At 49.4% G+C, this 22,280-nt stretch overlaps 1 protein-coding gene across 1 annotated transcript; it reads right to left on the bottom strand.

Moving 5' to 3' along the window:
* Window positions 1-12,528: 12,528 nt before the first annotated feature.
* On the bottom strand, window positions 12,529-20,349 carry LOC116663008 (NUT family member 2G-like). The gene is made up of 7 exons (XM_032477386.1): window positions 19,635-20,349; window positions 17,008-17,707; window positions 16,163-16,291; window positions 14,967-15,139; window positions 14,252-14,520; window positions 13,860-13,976; window positions 12,529-13,409 (listed from the first exon to the last, which is right to left on the bottom strand). The coding sequence occupies exons 1-7, from the start codon at window positions 19,648-19,650 to the stop codon at window positions 12,654-12,656; spliced, it is 2,160 nt and encodes a 719-aa protein (XP_032333277.1). The 5' UTR covers window positions 19,651-20,349; the 3' UTR covers window positions 12,529-12,653.
* Between the last annotated feature and the right edge of the window lie 1,931 nt (window positions 20,350-22,280).

The raw sequence follows: 22,280 nt of genomic DNA, 5'->3' as shown, positions 1-22,280 counted from the left end.
ATGTGTTCCATTGGTCTATATGTCTGTTTTGGTACCAATACCATGCTGTCTTGATGAGTGTAGCTGTATAGTATTGTGTGAAGTCTGGGAGAGTTATTCCTCCAGCCTCTTCCTTTCTCTTCAGTAATGCTTTGGCAATTCTAGGTCTTTGATGGTTCCATATAAATTTTATTCTGATTTGTTGCAGTTCTGTGAAATATGTCCTGGGTAATTTGGTAGGGATTGCATTAAATCCGTAGATTGCCTTGGGCAGTGTGACCCTTTTAACAATATTGATTCTTCCAATCCAAGAGCATGGGATATCTTTCCATTTTTTAAAGTCTTCTTTAATTTCCTTCATGAATGGTTTATAGTTTTCTATGTATCATTCTTTCACCTCCTTGGTTAGATTTATTCCCAGGTATTTTATTACTTTGGGTGCTATTTTAAAGGGGATTGTTTCTTTACTTTCTTTTTCTGTTGATTTCATTGTTAGTGTAAAGAAATGCAAGTGATTTTTGGACGTTGATTTTGTAACTCGCTACCTTGCTGAATTCTTCAATCAGCTCTAGTAGCTTTTGTGTGGACCTTTTAGGGTTTTCTACACACAGTAACATGTCGTCAGCATATAGTGACACTTTTACCTCTTCTTTTCCAATTTGGATCCCTTTTATTTCTTTCTCTTGCCTGACGGCTGTGGCTAGGACTTCCAGGACTGTGTTGAATAGGAGTGGTGATAGTGGGCATCCTTGTCTTGTCCCAGATTTTAGTGGGAAGCGTTTGAGTTTTTCACCATTGAGTACTATGCTGGCTGTAGGTTTGTGTCATTCTAAGTGAAGTAAGCCAGAAAGAGAAAGAAAAATACCATATGAGATCGCTCATATGTGGAATCTAAAACACAAAAACAAACACAAACCAACAAACAAAAACAAAGCGTAAATACAGGACAGAAATAGACTCATCGACATAGAATACAGACTTGTGGTTGCCAGGGGGGTGGAGGGTGGGAAGGGATAGACTGGGGTTTCAAAATTGTAGAATAGATAAACAAGATTACACTGTTTATATATAGCACACGGAAATATACACAAAATGTTATGACAACTCACAGAGAAAAAATGTGACGATGAGTGTGTATATGTCCACGAATGACTGAAACATTGTGCTGAACACTGGAATTTGACACAAGATTGTAAAATGATTGTAAATCAATAAAAAATGTTAAAAAAAAAAAAGAAAAAGAAAAAGAAAAAGAAAAAGGAAAAGGAAAAGAAAAAGAAACGGGCCACGGGAGCCAATCCGCGCCCGCGGGCTGTCCGGTCCCGCCCCGGCCCCGCCCCAGCCCCGCCTCTGCCGCTCGGATCCCTCCGCCCGCCCAAGGGTCATTTCGTCGGGCAGTCGGCGGTCAGTTGGAGCGGCTGGCAGCCCTGCGGCTTTCCAGAGCGACACCGGCCCTGCTTGCCGCGGCCAGCGGCGGCAGCGGCTGCAGCGGCTGCAGCGGCGGCGGCGCGGTCCCTCCGGGAGGCGCGGCGCTGGCCGGGCGGCGGCCGCGGAGCTTCGTGCCCCGCGCGGCGGCGGCGACGTCGGCGGCAGCGGCGGCGGCCCGGCAGCCAACATGGCGGCGGCGCCGGCAGCGGCCGCGCGCGCCCCGAGGTTGTCCGCGGGCAGGTGTTCGACCGGGTGCCGCGCTGCAGCAACCTGCCACCTCGGCGAGGACTCCCGCGGCTTCGAGTGGTGAGTGTCCGCCCCTAGCGTGCCGGCCGTGCCTGCCCGCAGCTGCGGCGTCGGCCCCGGCCCCGCGACCCCGACCCCGACCCCCGAGCGCCGGTCCCGACCCAGCCGGGCTGCTCTGTCTGTCCGCGCGCCGAGGGTCTCGCGTCGTTCCGGGCCGCTCGGGCTGAAGCGTTGCTCGCGGCGCTTTCTCCGGTCGGCCCTTCCCTGGGGCGGGCCCTCGCTCGGCGCGGGTAGTCGGGGAGGGACCCGTGGGGGGGGGGTGGGGAAGAGGTCGAGACCGTGGCACCCAGGGACCCCCAGGACGGGAACGGGCCCATCACCCCCGTGTGCTGGCCTCGCGGCTTCCCTTGACGTGCGACTGTGAAGTCGCGAAGTCCCTTCAGGGTGCCGGCGGGCGGCGGCCGCGGTCTGCAAAGCGTTTGGCGGCGGCGTGTGTGCACAACCCCGAAATCGTCATCGTGTTTGCCCCCCTCGCCTCCGTTTCCGCGGCCGGCTTTGGTTCAGCACCTTCCGGGGGTGCTCTCCTGCTCAGGCTGTCTAAACGGCAGGAGCGGCACCATTGTTGGTGTGGAATGTTTCTTTTCTTTTCTTTTCTTTTCTTTTTTTTTTTTTTTGAAGGCTTATTTCATTTCCTTCTTTTATTTTGGCATTGCTGGCAAGGAAAATCAATTTAAACTAAGAGGCATTCTTCTGCATTTCACTTTTTTTGTTTGTTGTTTTTTAACATTTTTTATTGATTTATAATCATTTTAGAATGTTGTGTCAAATTCCAGTGTTCAGCACAATGTTTTCAGTCATTCGTGGACATCTACACACACACTCATTGTCACATTTTTTTTCTCTGGAAGTTATCATAACGTTTTTGTGTATGTTTCCGTGTGCTACACAGTCTAATCTTGTTTATCTATCCTACAATTTTGAAACCCCAGTCTATCTATCCCTTCCCACCCTCCACCCCCCTGGCAACCACAAGTCTGTATTCTCTGTCTATCAGTCTATTTCCTGTCCTGTATTTACGCTTTGCTTTTGTTTGTTGTGTTTGTTTGTTTTTGTTTTTTAGATTCCGCATATGAGCGATCTCATATGGTGTTTTTCTTTCTCTTTCTGGCTTACGTCGCTTAGAATGACATTCTCCAGGAGCATCCATGTTGCTGCAAATGGCAGTATGTTGTCGGTTTTTATGGCTGAGTAGTAGTCCATTGTATAAATATACCACATCTTCTTTATCCAGTCACCTGTTGATGGACATTTAGGCTGTTTCCATGTTTTGGCTATTGCAAATAGTGCTGCTGTGAACATTGGGGTGCAGGTGTCATCGTGAAGTAGGGTTCCTTCTGGATACAAGCCCAGGAGTGGGATTCCTGGGTCGTATGGTAAGTGTATTCCTAGTCTTTTGAGGACTGTCCACACTGTTTTCCATAGTGGCTGCACCAAACTGCATTCCCACCAGCAGTGTAGGGTAGGAGGGTTCCCCTTTCTCCACAGCCTGTCCAGCATTTGTCATTTGTGGATTTTTGAATGACGGCCATTCTGACTGGTGTGAGGTGATACCTCATTGTAGTTTTGATTTGCATTTCTCTGATAATCAGTGGTGTCGAGCATTTTTTCATGTGCCTTTTGATCATTTGTATGTCTTGCTTGGAGAATTGCTTGTTTAGGTCTTCTGCCCGTTTTTGGATTGGGTTGTTTAGTTTTGTTCTTACCGAGTCGTATGAGCTGCTTATATATTCTGGAGATCAAGCCTTTGTCGGTTTCATTTGCGAAAATTTTCTCCCATTCCGTAGGTTGTCTTCTTGTTTTGCTTCTGGTTTCCTTTGCGGTGCAGAAGCTTGTAAGTTTCAATAGGTCCCATTTGTTTATTCTTGTTTGTATTTCTTCTAGGAGAAAATTTTTGGGATGTATGTCAGATAATGTTTTGCCTATGTTTTCCTCTAGGAGGTTTATTGCATCTTGTCTTATATTGAAGTCTTTGATGCGTTCTGAGTCGATTTTTGTATATGGTGTAGGGGAGTGTTCTAGCTTCATTGTTTTACATGCTGCTGTCCAGTTTCCCCAACACCATTTGCTGAAGAGACTGTCTTTAATCCAAAGTATATTCTTGCCCCCTTTGTCGAAGATTAGTTGACCAAAAGTTTGTGGGTTCATTTCTGGGTTCTGTATTGTGTTCCATTGGTCTATATGTCTGTTTTGGTACCAATACCATGCTGTCTTGATGAGTGTAGCTGTATAGTATTGTGTGAAGTCTGGGAGAGTTATTCCTCCAGCCTCTTCCTTTCTCTTCAGTAATGCTTTGGCAATTCTAGGTCTTTGATGGTTCCATATAAATTTTATTCTGATTTGTTGCAGTTCTGTGAAATATGTCCTGGGTAATTTGGTAGGGATTGCATTAAATCCGTAGATTGCCTTGGGCAGTGTGACCCTTTTAACAATATTGATTCTTCCAATCCAAGAGCATGGGATATCTTTCCATTTTTTAAAGTCTTCTTTAATTTCCTTCATGAATGGTTTATAGTTTTCTATGTATCATTCTTTCACCTCCTTGGTTAGATTTATTCCCAGGTATTTTATTACTTTGGGTGCTATTTTAAAGGGGATTGTTTCTTTACTTTCTTTTTCTGTTGATTTCATTGTTAGTGTAAAGAAATGCAAGTGATTTTTGGACGTTGATTTTGTAACTCGCTACCTTGCTGAATTCTTCAATCAGCTCTAGTAGCTTTTGTGTGGACCTTTTAGGGTTTTCTACACACAGTAACATGTCGTCAGCATATAGTGACACTTTTACCTCTTCTTTTCCAATTTGGATCCCTTTTATTTCTTTCTCTTGCCTGACGGCTGTGGCTAGGACTTCCAGGACTGTGTTGAATAGGAGTGGTGATAGTGGGCATCCTTGTCTTGTCCCAGATTTTAGTGGGAAGCGTTTGAGTTTTTCACCATTGAGTACTATGCTGGCTGTAGGTTTGTGTCATTCTAAGTGAAGTAAGCCAGAAAGAGAAAGAAAAATACCATATGAGATCGCTCATATGTGGAATCTAAACACAAAAACAAACACAAACCAACAAACAAAACAAAGCGTAAATACAGGACAGAAATAGACTCATCGACATAGAATACAGACTTGTGGTTGCCAGGGGGGTGGAGGGTGGGAAGGGATAGACTGGGGTTTCAAAATTGTAGAATAGATAAACAAGATTACACTGTTTATATATAGCACACGGAAATATACACAAAATGTTATGACAACTCACAGAGAAAAAAATGTGACGATGAGTGTGTATATGTCCACGAATGACTGAAACATTGTGCTGAACACTGGAATTTGACACAAGATTGTAAAATGATTGTAAATCAATAAAAAATGTTAAAAAAAAAAAAAAAAAAAAAAGAAAAAGAAAAAGGAAAAGGAAAAGAAAAAGAAACGGGCCACGGGAGCCAATCCGCGCCCGCGGGCTGTCCGGTCCCGCCCCGGCCCCGCCCCAGCCCCGCCTCTGCCGCTCGGATCCCTCCGCCCGCCCAAGGGTCATTTCGTCGGGCAGTCGGCGGTCAGTTGGAGCGGCTGGCAGCCCTGCGGCTTTCCAGAGCGACAACCGGCCCTGCTTGCCGCGGCCAGCGGCGGCAGCAGCGGCTGCAGCGGCTGCAGCGGCGGCGGCGCGGTCCCTCCGGGAGGCGCGGCGCTGGCCGGGCGGGCGGCCGCGGAGCTTCGTGCCCCGCGCGGCGACGGCGGCGACGTCGCGGCAGCGGCGGCGGCCCGGCAGCCAACATGGCGGCGGCGCCGGCAGCGGCCGCGCGCGCCCCGAGGTTGTCCGCGGGCAGGTAGTTCGACCGGGTGCCGCGCTGCAGCAACCTGCCACCTCGGCGAGGCTCCCGCGGCTTCGAGTGGTGAGTGTCCGCCCCTAGCGTGCCGGCCGTGCCTGCCCGCAGCTGCGGCGTCGGCCCCGGCCCCGCGACCCCGACCCCGACCCCGAGCCCGGTCCCGACCCCAGCCGGGCTGCTCTGCTGTCCGCGCGCCGAGGGTCTCGCGTCGTTCCGGGCCGCTCGGGCTGAAGCGTTGCTCGCGGCGCTTCTCCGGTCCGGCCCTTCCCTGGGGCGGCCCTCGCTCGGCGCGGGTAGTCGGGGAGGGACCCGTGGGGGGGGGGTGGGGAAGAGGTCGAGACCGTGGCACCCAGGGACCCCCCAGGACGGGAACGGGCCCATCACCCCCGTGTGCTGGCCTCGCGGGCTTCCCTTGACGTGCGACTGTGAAGTCGCGAATTCCCTTCAGGTGCCGGCGGCGGCGGCCGCGGTCTGCAAAGCGTTTGGCGGCGGCGTGTGTGCACAACCCGAAATCGTCATCGTGTTTGCCCCCCTCGCCTCCGTTTTCCGCGGCCGGCTTTGGTTCAGCACCTTCCGGGGGTGCTCCTCCTGCTCAGGCTGTCTAAACGGCAGGAAGCGGCACCAGTGTTGGTGTGGAATGTTTCAATCTTGAGGTTTTTAAATGGATTTGGGGTTGGTACTGTTGATGTTTCAGGAAGGATAAGTCAGCATCGGTGTCTTTATGTCTTAAGGGGTCATTTGGAATTCGGCCTAATCTGACTTTTTCCCCCTTTTACCGTACCTCGTGAGCTCTCGTACTAGCATAAAGGCATCCAGACTCTTTAGCACAATGACTTGGACTTTCCCTGTTACAGCTCTAGTGCTCAGTGTGTATGCAGTCCTAATGGAGTTCTTGCAAAAGTACTTCTAAGCTACCTTGTCTGGCTCCGATTCCTCAGCTGCATTGGTGGAATAGGGGTGAGGGTGTTGCTGCTGCTGTTTTTGTTGTTGTTGTTGTATTAGAACGAACTACATGTTGTATTTTGTATTGATGGAGAGTTGTGGAAGTGTAGGCTCTCTTACACCTAAACCTTCATGTGAGTGTGTCCTTTGTGCCGAATGAAGGAAGCAAACTACTTCTGAACACTTCGTGTCAGGTACTGTGCTAGGTACTGTTACCTCATGTTACCTCAACAGCCACCTTGCAGAGAGGGAAGGGCAGTGCTCTCTCAGATGAGAAAGTATTTAGAGGTGAAGCCAGTTCCTAAGGTCTCACAACTAAAGAGTGAGACTTGAGATTGTAGACTGAGATCCTTTTTCCGTTGCCAGAGCCGTTTTATTAGTCTCTGTTTTCCTTAGTGTTATTAATAATAAAGTTGGAATTTTAGGGTATTTTACTCTTACAAGCAAAGGTATTTCAGAATCGTGTTTGAATTTGCATTGTCTTAATTTTAGAAATGCGTAGAGGGAATGTTTTCACCAAGTATGCTAGCTAAGTGAAAAGACTAGTTAAAATTCTTAAAAAAGAAAAAAAAGGAAAAAGAGTTGAATATTTTCATTCTCTTCAGGAACGGAGGGCTTCACAGTATAGAGCTGTGAAGATTCACTCGAACTCAGAGCCTTAGGAGCCATAAGGGAAATTAAATTAGGACAGGTCTAAAGAAAATAAGGTCCTTGAAGGTAAAGATTGTATGGCCCACAGCATCGCTTCTCTGGCATAGATCTAATTGCTGTGCACCTGCTGGTAAGTGTGCCAGTCACCAGGTTCCATTGTGAGAGGCTAGGAATTGCCCATCATGCCCTCGGGCCCTTAGAAGGAATGATTGCTTATATGTGTACTGAAGAAAGTCCTTAGTTTCATGACATGTCAGTTGAAAGGGTTTTTTTGTTTTTTTTTTTAAATCTGATAAGAATTTTTCCTCGTCTGAAAATGATTTAGATGTGGTAACTTCTATCCAGGTCGTCGACCTACGTGACTTAGTCTCTATTAGGTGCAGTGTCAAGTCCTCTTAGTGTAATTTTTTTTCTCCTTTCTCATGTAAGATCCAACTACAAGTACTAGAATATTAGAATCCTGGGTCCAGATTATAGCCTTGAACCTTCAGATTGATGATATTTAATATAAGTTTAATTTATATTGTGCTTTACTAGTATTTAGTAAATGTTGGTTAAGAATGCTGGTTTTATAAAGGATTTCTTACTTGAAATATTATAATATTTGAATAAGTGATATTTTTATTTACTTATTGTTTAAAAACTATTAATTGAGTTATAGTCAGGTACAGTGTGTCAATTTCTGGTATACATCATAATATTTTAGTCATACATATATATACATATACATATATTTAGTTTTGTATGTTTTCATTAAAGGTTACTACAAGATACTGAATGTAGTTCCCTGTGCTAGAGAGAAGAAATTTGGTTTTCATCTATTTTATTTTTTATTTTGTCTTCTCGATTTCTTGATTAAAATATTAATAATATTTTATATCTATGTTATTGCCAGGTTGCCAGGCCTGAAGAGTTCTGTTGCTTTTTGTTTTCAAATAGTAATTAATTGGATGGCTTCACTAGATTATAGACAGAGTGTCTCCAGTTTCTGTCTGCTGTGAATGACTCTGCCATGAACATTCATCTCTTAAGTTCTGATGTGGACATACAGTTTAACTTCTCTTGGGTACACAGGGGTAGAGTTGCTGTGGGGGAGTGACGTGTGCGTGTGTTGGGGGAGGGGATGGTAAATGAATTTATTTTAAACCGTAATAAGACTACAGGTTAACTTATTGAACAAATGTGAACACCCTGTGCACTGGCCACTGTGCCGGCACTGGAGCAGCATGGAGACCAGACCCGGTCCCAGCGCTTGCAGGAGTTTACTCTCAGAGGGGCAGGCGGACTGTCCTGTGCCCATGATGCTTCAGCTACTGGTAGGTGCTGTGAAGAAAACCAAAATAATGAAAAGGGGAGAGAGTGTAAGGGGAGGGTATGATTTTTTTGTGTGTGTGATTTTTTTTTTTATGTAATAAGTTAAGATGTTTTAAATGCTGTATATTTAACAGAATTTTTGGCCATCTTAAGTGTATAAAAATAGTGTAAGAACAATACAAGAAGGTTTTCCTCTGCATCATTTGAGAGTAAATTGTTGGTACAGTGCCCCGGCTCCCCAGAACACCGCACACGGCCCTCCTGCATATCCGTAACACGGGCCGTGCCCGTCGGGCAGTGAGCGCCAGCCCAGGACAGTTTCCTGCTTTTCAGACCCTGCTTGGTGGGCGCATGGTGCACTTAGCTCCTGTCTCCTTGGTCCCCTTCAGGACACAGCAGTTCCTCACACCGCTTTGGCTTTAATGCCTTGACACTTCGGCAGATTGGCGTGTTTTTAATTTTTTTTAACAAACCACCAAACCATTTTCCAGAGCACCATTTTACACTCTGTCGGCAGGGGTCAGGTGCTTCAGTTCTTCACATCCTTCCCGACACCTCTTTTTGATTCTGTCCCGTCTGGAGAGGCTTTACGTGGTATTGCATATTGAGCCATTCCGCCTGTTTTGTATTTCGCTAATGTATTGAAGCATCCTTTCAGGACAGCTCTGATCCCTTACCATTCAAGTGATGGTAAAAGTGATACTCTTTAGGAGTGTTGTAAATTCTTTCTTTAGTCCCAAGTGAGCTGGAAAGAAAAGACATTCCTGAGTCTCTGTCCACTCTGACATAACTGGTAGAAAGAGCCCTTCACAGAAATTAGTCATAAGAAGGCCAAAGTTTCATAGAAACTTCAGGAGTGCTTCTGGTTACCCCAGCAGGCGGGATGTAGCATTCAAGAGCTGGTAAATGTTTCTCCCACATCCTAGAACTTAATACTTAACCTATTTTAACGTAAATTGGCGAGTATTTTGGCCTTCCGTGGTTTCTGGCTTGAGCAGGAAAGCCTCTAGTGTCTCCCTGTTAAGTAAGATGCTGGCATTGAGCTGAGGTGTGTTTTATTTATGGCAGTAGCCAGCACTTGACATTTTGCTTGTTTTCACGTAAATGAGTGAATTTTGTCAAGTGTGTTTTTTGCCTCCATGAAGATGATCGTTAACGAGAGGTTAGCACTCTGTTTAGTGTTACTAACACGAGGATCATGTTAATGGTTTCCTTCTGTTGAACCTCCTTTACAGTCTTGGAGTAAACCCCGCTTGGTGTTTGGTATTTGTTGTATTGTCTCTTATAACGTGCTGTTGGGTTCTGTTTGCTAGAAGTTGAATATTGTGTCCTGCTCTTCGTAAGTCGTATCGTGTCTGTTTCGTGTGTGTGTGTGCAGGCTGTGTGGTTCAGGGTTATTGTTACACTTGCTTCATGAAGTGCATTTGGAAACTCTTCTGTGCTGTGAGATGGTATTGTGACGACCTCATCGTGCAGTGGAGAGTCTCCCCGTGTGACCACTGGCTGTGCTGGTCTGTGTTTCTTGGCCCACCTTCCAGGTGGTTCCCCACAACCCCCATGGGACTGCTGTTTCTTCAGCGCTTCTTGTCCGTTAAGCACCTTCATGTATGTCCCCCTCCTGTGATGCTCCTTAAGCAGTGTCGTGCTTAGCATTCCCTGGTTTGAATTTTATGTGCGTGGAGTCACTGTGTGTGTTCTTCAGGTAGCTTTGTTCACTCATCGTGTTTCTGAGTATAGTTAATCGTTTTCCCTACTTCCACGTATAAATATACCACAGTTTATTCGTTCTGCTATTCATGGACATTCGGGTTGTTTCTTGTTATTCAGTGTTTCTGAGAATAACCTTGTACAGCTCTCCTGATACAGGAGAGTTTCCTTAGACGCATCCCCAGGGGTGCAGTTGCTGGGTGGGAGGGCACATGCGTGTTCACTAGGTGATGCCGCGTTGTTTCCACAAGTACTTTTTCCAGTAAACTTTTATGCTATTCCTCTTGTATGTGTTTTGTTCAATCGATTCCTGGCTACCTGATGTTTGTTGTGGTTACTGTAATTTGTGTCTGTACTCGGTTTGAAAAAGGCATGTGACTTTCACCAGTTGATATTATGATATCCTGCAACCTTGCTAAAGTCTTATTGCAGTGATTTGTGCTGAAGTTCTTTTACGACAAGCATATCATTTGAAAACCATGACAATTTGGTTTATTTTCATTACTTAGACTTTTTTTTTTTTCCTGTCTTAAGAGCAGTGGTGAGAGTGGGCATTGCTGATGTTAAAAGTAAAGCTTTCATTGAATGAGAAGGGCTGTGAGTTCTGTCGGTGTTCGTGTGGTTTTCCATATTAGTTTTTTTCCTTCAGATTTTTAGAAAGTCCTGAATGACTGTTGAATTTCCACAATGCTTTTTCACTGCTTCTCTAGAAATTTTCATGTGATTTTTCTTCTTTCATGTGTTACAAATTTCAGGTAACATGAAAAGGTTTCTCTAATGCTGAAGCAGTTTTGCATTCCTGGGATTAAGCCCAGCTAGGTCATCATCACTACTGCCTGCTGCTGGCTTTGGTTTGCTCATAAATCCTTGGGGTTTTCTCCTTGTGTTCGTGAATGCAATGGGCCCGTGGTCTTTCCTTTCTCATGCTCTCCTGTGGTTTTGGTGTCAAAATTAGACCATCCTTAGAGAATTAGTGAGGAGGTATTCCTTCTTTTTCTGTATTCTGTTTCTCTTTCTGTAAAATTGGGATGATTGAGTCCTTTAAAGTTTGGTAGACCTTGTTTGTAAAGCAATCTGAACCTGAATTTTCTTTGTTTGTCTGGTTTTGATGGGAGCATGTTAAACTACTGATTCAAAAATTCTTTAACAAACGGTTACATGATTTTTCATTTTCTGTTTTTTGTTGATACTTTTCATTTTTCTAGGAATTAATTTTACTTGTTTTTACATTTATTGGACTATTGTATTTTCTTTACTACTTCTAATTTCATTTTCACGTACTGAAACAGACGTAAAACGTACCTGTTTAAAAAATAGTAAATTAATAATGTGATTATTGTGCCAATTGTAGAGTAGAACATTGTCAGTATCTTAGAAACGTCTTATCAAATTCCCTTCAAAGGTGACCACTATTCTCCGTTTTGTGATAATTGCTCTTTTCTGCTTCTCTCTTTTTTGTTTTACTTCAAAAAAGTCTTTAAAATTTATTATTTTTTAACTTTTGACTTTAGTAGAAATGTAATATATACGCAGAACAGTGCAGATATCAGAACTCACAGCCTGATAAATTTTCGCGAACTAAACACACCATACAGCTAACCAGTGCCCAGATGAGCAGTCAAAGCCTAGCGTGTTGGAAACCCTCAGCTGGACCAGGATGCTCCCGCACAGAAATCCCACAAATCCCACAGTGGCGCCCACTGTCATTCCCCTTTCACACACCTTTAACAGACGCCCCATGAACTTACTCTCAGCCCATTCCCCATGTGTCCTTGGGATTAAGAGGGAGCTGCCTCCACCACTTCCCACGTTGCAGGAATCCCAGGAGACTAGAGGAGGCTCCCTGTACCACGGGGCAGAGAGGCAGGAAGCCCTGGCCTGTCATCCGGCCGCTTCAGGGAAGCAGAGAGAAGCTGCCCAAAGACCAGGGCTGTCTCCAGGCTCCATTCTAGAGAACTGGTTAGCGTGCAGAGGGCTGAAAGGCATGAAAACAGCTCTCCATCCCTAGTTTGTTCAGGGTTATAGGTGATGATGGGATGTCGCACAGGCCCGTGGGCAAGCAGGCTTGAGAGAAGAGGATGATGCAGGGGTTCCTGGGGGCAGTGAGAGCTGGGGGCTCCCAGGAGCATCTGAGGACCCCGTGTCAATGTGGAGGAAGATCTAGTCGGCCCCCTGTGGATCCATAGCTCCGGGGACCGCCTCGTCCTCCCTCTGAGGAGCCCTCTCTGTGGAGCAGCCCAGGCACGAATAAGACTACGGTGGTCTGAGAACATTTGCAAACAAAAGTATTTTTATTCCCATTTAAAATATATCACCCCAAGGTGCTGCTCCCAGCCACATCCGCCCAGACCCACCTCCCCCACCCTCCAACTGCCACCACCCCACCCCACCGCACCCTGGCCCTCATGGTCCCGCACTCCCTCCCTGCCCCCCTCCCTGTCCTGTACATCAGCAGGCTCAGCACTGGATGAGGAAGAGCCCCTAAGGTCCCCTGGGGACCTGGCACTGGAGGCTTATTACTTGTTGCAGTGCCTCTTTCTCCTCCTCCTCCCACTCCCTCCAACAAATGGGTCACACCTCCTCATTTTTGGTTGTGAGGGGCGCACCAGCCCCGGAGGCAAGGCTGGCGTCCCAGAGAGCCCGAGGTCAGGCTTGGGCTGGGGCAGCTTGTCATCAGACCCCTGGCCTCCACACAGATCCCGCTTCCTAGGCTTGGCAGCTGGTGGAGGAGCTGCGCTAGGTCCGATCCTCTGAGGGGAGGGGCCTTGGCGAGCCCCCTGAACTCCAGGGCAGAGAAATCTCAAGGGCCCTGGGGCAGAGCTGTGGGACTTCCCTCCCCAGGGCATGAGGCAGTACTGAGTGGCCAAGATAAAGTCCAGACTGGGAACCTCCTCCTTGTTCTCCCTGGACCCATCCCCTGGCCCTGGCCCTGGCCCTGCGTCCTCCCTAAGAGGAGAGGTCTCTCTGACAGTTGAGGTGTCCCTGGGTCCCAGGCTCGGTGCAGTGTGCCTTTGACCCTGGGGAGGAGAGAGGGGCTGTCCAGCCTGGGATGTAGGGAAAGCCTCATGTCCTGGAGAGTGGATATAGAGTTTGGGTCTGAGGAGGCCACTCTCTGTTCCGCTGCTCGTCGCAAGTTGCTTGAACTCAGTCTCTGGTGGGCTTTCTTCATCGCTGACCCCTAGCTGGGGGCCGTGGTCATGCCTCTGGGCATCTTGGGTGACATCAGACTCGCCCAACTCCTCGTTCAGGGTCAGGAGTGGTTTCTGCACCAGCTGTTAGGAGGGAAGTGGACGGTTACTGGCCCCAAATAGACGGGTGAGGAGAGGAGGAGGACTGGGCAGCGGAATGGTGGCACTGGGGGACAGATAGGGGGGTGTCTCCAGGAGTCCAATCAAAGAATGCACACTGTAGCACTCCTGCTGTCCTCCTGGGCCTTATTCCCTGCTGTGTGTCCTTCCTTTCCCACTGGGCCCCCGTCCTCTCCTTCCTGTGGTCCTGCATTGCCCCCCCAGTCCCTAGCAGGCCCTCCACAGTGCCAGGCCTTCCAGGCAGGAAAAGGTTTAGCAGAGCCCTGTGGGCCTTCCTGTTCTGGGGTCCGATCCCTTCCCTGGCTCACCTGGGTCCTGCCTCCCTTGGTTCCCTGGGTGTCCCGTGCCTTCCCTCTTGTACCTGGAGTCCCTCCCTCCCTTGTCTCCCTGAATGTCCCCCCTCCTCTGGCTCACCTCTTCAAGGGTGAGTCCTTCCTCCTGTTCTAACTCCTCAGCCAGTGCCAAGGGATCCAGCTGTGACTCTGGGGAAAGTAAGTCCTCCAGGAACTGAGGGTGAATGATGTCCTCCACCTAAGATGGAAGGAAGTGGCTGTGAGCGTCCTTGGCCAGGAGTAACCTGTGAGCCACGAATACCTGGAGCAAAAGTGAACAGCAGAGACCCACCCCATTCTCTACAAGTTGGCATGTTTTACAGCACCGTGGCAGTCAGCCCCCCCTCCCCCCCCAGAGCTCAGGGACAAGTAGCAGAGCTTAAGTCCCAAAGGCCTGGGCAGAACCCCAATCCTGGGTGCTGAGAGTGTGAGTCCCTGGAATCTTGCAGCCCCCAGGCTCCAGGCCCAGCCCACCTTGGTGACAAAGTCTTCCTGGGAACACAGCTGGTCCATGTAGCTCAGGAGACCCGGGTCCGGGTAGGTCCCGTCCTCAGGGCATGCTGCTTCTGGCTCCCAAGTGGCTGAGAGGACAGGCCCCAGCAGCTCCTCCAAGATGTCCTCATACTCGCTGAGAGCCTCAAGGGGAATCTCCTTGGGCTCCTTGGTCTCTGGGGGCTGCCGGGATCTGTCTGGCTGTGGGTGGTTGGTTTTGGCCGTGGGGCTGGCCTTCCTGGGCACGCAGGCTAAGGCAGAGCGGGAGGAGGAAAGGAGGGTGAGGGGCTGCCGCATCCAGCTCGTGACCATGAAGTGCGCGTGTCGGGTAGGGCAGTGTTTGGGGGACATGGACGTGGGTGTGGGTGGGATCAAGACCACCTGCATTTCCACTCAGTGACAGGGTGTGAGGAGGGAGAGGTAAGTGGGAGCATCTAAGAGAGCCACGTGTGAGGACGTGTGCAGCCTCCAGGTTTCCAGTGATCTCCCCATCCAGCCCACTTCTGAGGCAGACTTTCTGTGGGGCCCTCAGACAGGGAGGTGGGAGAGGAGTTCCACAACTGAGCAAGTCGATACCCCGTAGTGACAAAGGGCAGCCGAGACCCGCTCTGGGTGGCTGTGCAGGTGGAAAGACCAGTGCCCCACTGAGGGAAGAGGACTGATGTGGGGACAGTGGCCATCCCTAGCTCCCTGTTACCTTTGTGTTCAGCTCCAGTGGGCACGTGAGTGCCTGGCTGTGGGCCCACCTTTGGGGCCGGGGGCCCCCACGGTTCCAGCTTCGGTGGGGCTGGAGGAGGCAGGCCCTGCACCCCCTTCGTGCACTGCAAGTGCTGAGGCTGCATTTCATCCTCAGCCTCAATCTCCTTGAACCTGAGGGGTGAGGGTGGCACAGGCCATGCTGAGAAAAAGGCCTGGGCTCTGGAGCCCACCCAGGTTGCAGGGACGGAGGGATCAGGAGAAGATGTGCTGGGGGTGGTCACGGCCCTGTGAGGTGGTGTCGCCAGCGGGGAGCTGCTCCTGGGGCACATAGCAGATCTGGGGACACCCCTGCCTCCCCAGCACTGCAGGGCATTCTGCAGCATAGACCCAGGTCCATAAATTGAACCAGGCCTGGACGGAAGGCCCACAGGTGACCCTCCACTTGCCCCCTGCCCGTGTCCAGAAACACAGGAAGGGCTGACAGCCAGAGGCCAGATCAGGCATGTGTTCCCCACGGGGGTCCTTGCCCGGATCCAGGATCCTGGGCTGAGGTTGAGAGTCCTGGAACATAAGCCTGGAGACAGGGCCCAGGACAGGTTGTAGGGTGTGAACCCTAAGGTCAGTGGAGAGGCTTTCCTTTCCTCTGAGAAGTGCTTGTTTGTTTTTGGTTTTTTGAATAAAGGGGATTAACACGAAGAAGTCTCAGAAAGAGCCAGAGACCCTCGTGGTGAAGGACACGCTGGCTTGCCCAGCCTCCTCAGGAGGGACACCGGGTTACGAAGTCAGGCCACACTTCAGGAGGAGAGAGGGTCCCAAATTCCATGTCAGTGGCCGCCAGCCCCTCAGCACTAAGGAGGCAGCAGGCTGGTGGGTGGAACACATTTCCCTGCACAGGCACTAGGGCTGCAGTGTGACCCCACCGGGCTGACAGTTTCCCCACTCCACCCCGGGTGAGCCCTTCATCAAGGCGAAGAAGGCCACTTCAGGAGAGGGCGGAGCCCCGGGCAGAGGACGAATAGACCCAAGCTGTCAGGGTGCGGGAGTGGCTTTTGGAGAGGAGTCCGGCCTCTGGGCTGCGGGGACCCTGTGCTGGGGGAGCTCCCTCCTCCCTCCTCCTCTCTGACCACAGCCAGATCCTGCCCTGGGGTGTCGCCCTCACCCACCACAGCCCTTGGGCCCAGGACACGGACTCACTTTGCCGCCATCTCATAGTAATTCATGCGGTCGAAGTTGCTTGTGCGCTCCCATTGCTGCTCGGCCCGCCGCAGTCCCTCCTCCAGCGTCATGGTGGGCTTGAGTCGGGCCAGGGACCGAAGCACTGGGCTGTGAGCCCTCAGAGTCAGTCTCAGTGAACAGCCCAGTCCCCACCAGCCTGACCCCACCCAGCATCATGGACCACACGTCCCCCAGCACAGCATGACTGAGCGTTCACAGACGAGCCCACGGGGCCTCCTGCCCAGTCCTCTGAATCACCTGTAATTGTCCCCGTGTCAGGTGGAAATGCCTGTCAAGCTCACAGCTCTAGTAGGAGACAGTCCCTGCCCCTGGGAGAGCTCTACAGTCTCCGTGTTTCAGCTAGAATTGTCCAGAAGAATGAGGACCAGGCCTGCATACAGCTCTCCCCTGGGCCCTGTAGATCCTCCCCCTCCTCTGCAGTGGCGTCCCCTGGCCATCCCACACTCAAGTCCTTTGTTCAGACGAGACAGCAGCACAGGAGAGGGTGGCATCCCATCCATGGCTCCTCCCCTTGCCCAGCACCCTCTCTGACTGCCAGTCTTCAGTAAATATTCCCAAGATAATCATGGGAGGTAAAGTCAACTGGACTCGCCTAGGGTGGTGGGGTCAGTTGAGAGAAGGCACTGAAAGGGTGTCATGGACTGGAAGTGTGAGCGCATGATGGACAGTGTGCCCTGTCATAGCGTGGACATCACCCTCAGACCTCCCTCTCGGGATCCCTAGAAACGCAACCTGCAAGTGCACCCCAAGGTCCTCCGTGTGAAACTCCAGATGAGCTCATGTGCCCCCGAGAACTGACTCACATGACAAAGCAGAAGAGAGCTTGTGCGTCAGGGCTCTGGGGAAGGTGCCTCCGGGCCAGGCTCTTGAAGCGCTGCCAACGTCGGTAGTGCTTGTAGATGTCGTTGCAGCTAAAGGAGTCATCCTGAGGTGGCTGAGACTGGGAGGGGGCCAGACTCCCCTCCCTGGAAGCGCCAGGTGGCCGTGGCCCAGTGTTGATGGGGGCCACGCTGGGGGCCAGCTGTACAGGTGGTGGTGGAGCTTGAGAGGGACGGCCGGGGGCCCAGCCTCCCGTGCCAGCCTGAGTTACCCCGACAGCTGGGGTGGTCACTTGGGGTGCTGAGGACAGGGGAGCAGGGCAAGTAGCAGTCCCACTGAGGGCCCCTGGTGCACCCCAGGTGACAGTTCCTGGAGGGAGAACGAAGCTCTGCATCGGAGGGAACTCTGTTGGCCTCCCTTCTGATCTTGCGTAGACAGGGATGTTGCAAGGCCCAGTGGCAATGGGGACTTGGCCACCAGTAGCCACCAAAGGTGTCGTGGGGAAAGCTGGCAGCAGCAGGGTGGTGCCAGGAGGGAACGATGGGGTCAAGGAAGGTGGCAGGTGCTGCTCCCAGGGTGGCCGGTGTTGGGGGCCAGGAGCGGGTGGGGGAAAGGGAAGTGCCGTGAATGGAGACACGGAGGCACCAGTGCTCATGAGCACATCCGTTCCCAGCAGTGGAGATGCTGTTGAGACAAAGGAAAGGGGTGAGTGGAGGAGGAGAATGGGCAACCAGGACTGGGGCTCTCTGGGGAATCAGAGAGTCAGTGTCAGCAGGTGAAGGACATTTGGACAGGGGAGGCTGTGCCGTGTGCAGATGTCTTGGACTGGTTTTCATGCTCTGACCTCTAACTGGGAATTACTCCAGTAGGGAACTTGCTCCCATTCACCCAGGTCCCTGACCCCTGCTTGCTGGGAAGAAATAGCCTCAGCAAGCACCGACTCGCAGGGCCTCCCTAAGGAATTCCCCTGCACCTGACTCTCACAGGCTGTCTCCCAAGTCTCGGAGGTGGGTGGACACCTGCTCCTTTGCAGGCTCACTAGCAGGTAGAGAGCTTCTCCAAGGGAAGTTGTAGGCGCCCAAAGGGCCTTTGTGAACCAGGCAGTGTCTAAAATATTAAGGTTCCACCTCCTCCTTACTCTTCTTTTTCCTGATGTTCCGTATAAATCCTCTTTCTTTCTTTCTTTCTTTCCTGGCCTCACACAACAAAGCAGAAATGCTGGAAACATCTCTCCCCGCAGAACCCTGATGCAAATCCATAACACACTGGCCCAGCGTGCACGTGACGTCAGGGCCACCCACGGCAGACACTTAACGTGGGCCGGGTTCTGCCACCCCATCCCCAGTGCCCAGAGTCACTGCCATCGCTCAGGAGTTCTGCTCCTGGAACAGGGGTCTGAGAAGCAGCCACATGTGCGATTTCCATCCTTTCACAGCCAGTGATGGCCGCAGAGGAGTAGAAAAGGCCAAGGAATACAGAGTTCCTGTGTTCCTTCCCTTTCTATTTCCCAGTGATGGGATGTGAAGACAGACTAAGAAGGCACGAGCCAGGTGCCTTCATTGATAAAGTTGTCTGGAACAGACCCCTGTTCAGGAGAACAAGGCACACAGCCCAGTGCCCCTAATGAATCAGAACAGGTGCCATAGGGTGTTTAATAATAACACAGAAGATTGTCTTCCTGCTCCCGGGCTACACTCCTCTCCTTTAAAAAGGAAACAGCCTTCGTTCATATTCTACCACCACCACCCGCACTCCACGTCTGTTCCCTGTCCATGAAATGCTGGCGTGAAATGTGAACAAACTTCTCATGTCACAGGCAGGCCTGACGGTCCTCCCTGAGATGCTGGACAACTATCACAAGTGTCTGCAGAAGTGCGTTTCCACAAAAGGAAGAACAATTCAGAACAACTGGGGGCCTCGAGCCCTGTCTTGGTTGAAACTGAGAGGTTGCCCATCCCCTGCGGAATCCAAGGCAACAAACAGTTACCTGAACTGAGGAGCGGGTTCTGGGCTGGAAGGAGGGGAGAAGTTCTGGGCTGTGGCAGTTAGAGTAACTTCCTGCCTAGCTCTTGGAGAAAGCAGTTCATAGCAGATGTGGCCACAGATCCCCCCCCCTTTGAATAGTTTTCTGGCTAAGCCCTTCTCTCCCCGTGCCCCTATTAGATACAGGATGCCCCGGTTCAGATCCCTTAGAAGGAAATCGTGGGGCAAGCTCCAGGTGCCTAAGGAACAAGGTACAGGGCTAGGCTTTCCCCATGACCCTCCCTGTGCCACCAGCTCAGACCTACTAACCCTGACACACAGGTTTCACAGTGGCTTGTCTCCCTTCTACAAAGAACCACCCTGCCTGCTGCTGTCCCTTCTCCACACCCAGGGCAATTCCCCTGAGTCTCCTTGATCCACCTTCAATGAGCCCTCCTCCCCTTGTGATCTTTGGTTTCCACCATCTCCCCAGGCTCCCCAGGTGAGATGTCCTTGGGCGTTCAGGGCTCTCTCCTTCCTCCACTTCAGTCCACCTCTAATGTGCCCACGGTGAAATATCACATGTGAACCCCAAGGATTTGAGGGGTGGCAGAGTCTCTGAGAACATATCCCCAGCATTCAGGCTTACCTCTTTGTAAAGCCATTCCCACAGACGTGGGCACAGACCAGCGCTGCCTGGTAGCCTCAATGAGAGAAATGCAGACGAGGACCCAGAGAGTGAGTTAACTGCTCCAGCAGATGCTCGGAATTCAAGCAAAGGCAGGTGAAGTTTGAATTTAAACAGTAGAATGTGAGGCTCAGGACACTCTGTAGTGGGGGAGGGGCAGAGGGCAGCGGGCAGGTGGGCCTGGGTGGGTGTGGGGAGACTTTCCCTGCAGGGCTCTGGCAGGAAAGCAAGAACCGGAAGTTCCTTCCGCCTTACAGAGTGGCAGCATACGTGGTGTGTGGCTCTCTAGGCAATTTACTTTATTTTTTTTTAAATTGGAGTATAGTCAATTTACAATGTTGTGTCAGTTTCTGGTTTACAGCAGGTGCTTTAGTCATACACGAATATACATTTACTCATATTCATATTCTTTTTCTCCGTAACGTGCTACAAGGTAACAAGTATATGGTTCCCTGTGCTATACAGTGTAACCTTGCCTATCTGTTTTATATGTACCACTTCATATCTGCGAATCTCGATCTCCCGGTTGATCCCTTCCCATTCAGTTCCCAAGTCTGATAACCATATGTTTGTTTTCTATGTCTGTGAGTGTGTTTCTGTTTTGTAAACAAGGTCATTTTTCCCTTTTCTTTTTTAGAACCCACATATCAGTGATATCATACGGTATTTTTTTTTCTTTCTGGGTTACTTCACTTAGAATGACATTCTCCAGGGCCATCCATGTTAGTGCAAATGACATGATTTTATTCTTTTTCATGGCTGAGTAGTATTCCATTATATAAGTATACCACACCTTCTTTATCTTGTCACCTCTTGATGGACATTTAGGTTGTTTCCATGTCTTGGCTATTGTAAATAGTCCGGCTATTAACGTTGGGGTGCAGGTTTCTTTTCGAATTAGAGCCCCCTCTGGATATATGCTCAGGAGTGGGATTGCTGGCTCATATAGTAAGTCTATTTTTAGTGTTTTGAGGAATCTCCATACCGTTTTCGTTAATGGCTGTACCAGATACATTCCCGCCAACAGTGTATGCGGGTGCCCTTTTCACCATTGCCTCTCCAGCATTTATCGTTTGTGGACTTTTGAATGATGGCCATTCTGACTGGTGTCAGGTGATACCCTGTTGTAGTTTTGATTTGCATTTCTCTGAAAAGTAGTGATATAGAGCACTTTTTCATGTGCCTTTTTGCCATTTGTGTGCCTTCATTGGAGAGCTGCTTCTTTAGTTCTTGTGCCCATTTTTGAATTGGTGTTAAACAAGAGCAGTGTCATCCTAAGTAAACTAAAAATTTTTATAAATGTATTATGTGAGCGGTATTACTGAAAATGGCATGAGTAGTATTTTTAACAGCAGAAGGTTTTTCATTCTTTGTGTCTAAGAAGGTAATGCATATGGGAGGGAAGGTTGTAAAGGACAAAAATGTGAATCAGAGACTCCTGAGGATTATCTTTAAGGGGGCACGTATGGAGATGAGTGTTTCTAATTTAGACATGTCAGTTTTATGAGTTGGTTTTTCCTGTTATTCGCTTCTGCATTCTGGATATTTTGTCATGTACATAAATATTATCCTCTACTTCAGTTTTACAAGTAACACTCTGAAGTGAGTTGCCAGTTGCATCAATTACAAAATGACCTTATGTGATAAAAACGTACTTCTTATGTTATTTCAAATATATTTGGCGTCATTTTCTTGAAGAAACCTTAAGTGCTGCCAGATCATTTAGTACGCCTGCAGTAGCTGAACAAAAAATGTTCAAGTTAAAGGAGTGTAAAAGTGTTGTAGTCATTTTAATACCCTCAGTATAAGGAAAAGAAGTTGGGAACGACCACTATCTCAAAAACACAGTGAAAGCTTTTCCCTTCTCAACATTACTAAAAATAAGGAAAATATCATTTTTCAAAACTATCAACACCAAGCTGATCTATTGGTTAAATCTAAAACTTGAGTGCTAAAAATTTCTTTAAATCAGGCAATAATTATTAATATGCTACAGGGAATATTACTCTGTGTTTATACATACACAGGTGTACATAGAAGCATGTACAACCTATAGAAGTGTAAGTCAATTAAAGTTTTTCAAAGTGTAGTTTGTAAAGTGAGTGGTATATTCACCAGCACATTCTTTCATTCCTTGTGTCATGGAAGGCAATGGGTGTTCGACAGAAGACAAACTTTGGAAAGCAACATGGAAACTTATGGTCACTCAGCACCAAACAGTAGCATCTGATCAGTGTCCAAGGTCTGGGTACCAGCTGAGAACAATAGTCATATTCAGAAAGGATAAAAAAGAGGAACATTATAATCGTGTATGTCATTGGGTATGTTTTCTCCAAGCATTTAATGATATAAAGGGAAATTATCTTCTAGACCCTCAAGCCTGAAAGGGGTGGCTGGTCCCAGACATTGGTTCACTCTACTTGATACTAAGAGTTAAAAAAAAGAGTATGTGGATCCTTTTGTCCTCCCAGACCTGGGCTTAGTCCACACTTTCACTGTGGCAGGGATGAGCTGGGGGAGGTGAAGTGAGGGCTGGTGCTGCCAGGCCACAGACAGGTCCCAGGCAGAGCAGACATATGCACACCTAGACCAGGTGTCAGCACAGGC

This window comes from Camelus ferus, chromosome 4 (genome assembly GCF_009834535.1).
Source record: "Camelus ferus isolate YT-003-E chromosome 4, BCGSAC_Cfer_1.0, whole genome shotgun sequence".
Lineage (NCBI taxonomy): Eukaryota > Metazoa > Chordata > Mammalia > Artiodactyla > Camelidae > Camelus > Camelus ferus.
This window is presented reverse-complemented; position numbering and strand designations above follow the sequence as displayed.

Bases quoted from the DNA above. Each gene is read 5' to 3' on its own strand.
- LOC116663008 (XM_032477386.1), bottom strand. The intron at 16,292-17,007 runs GTGAGTCAGTTC...GAGGGCTCACAG, and splicing joins GCTCTCTTCTGCTTTGTCAT to CCCAGTGCTTCGGTCCCTGG. The intron at 14,521-14,966 runs GTAACAGGGAGC...GCTCTGCCTTAG, and splicing joins CACTGGAGCTGAACACAAAG to CCTGCGTGCCCAGGAAGGCC.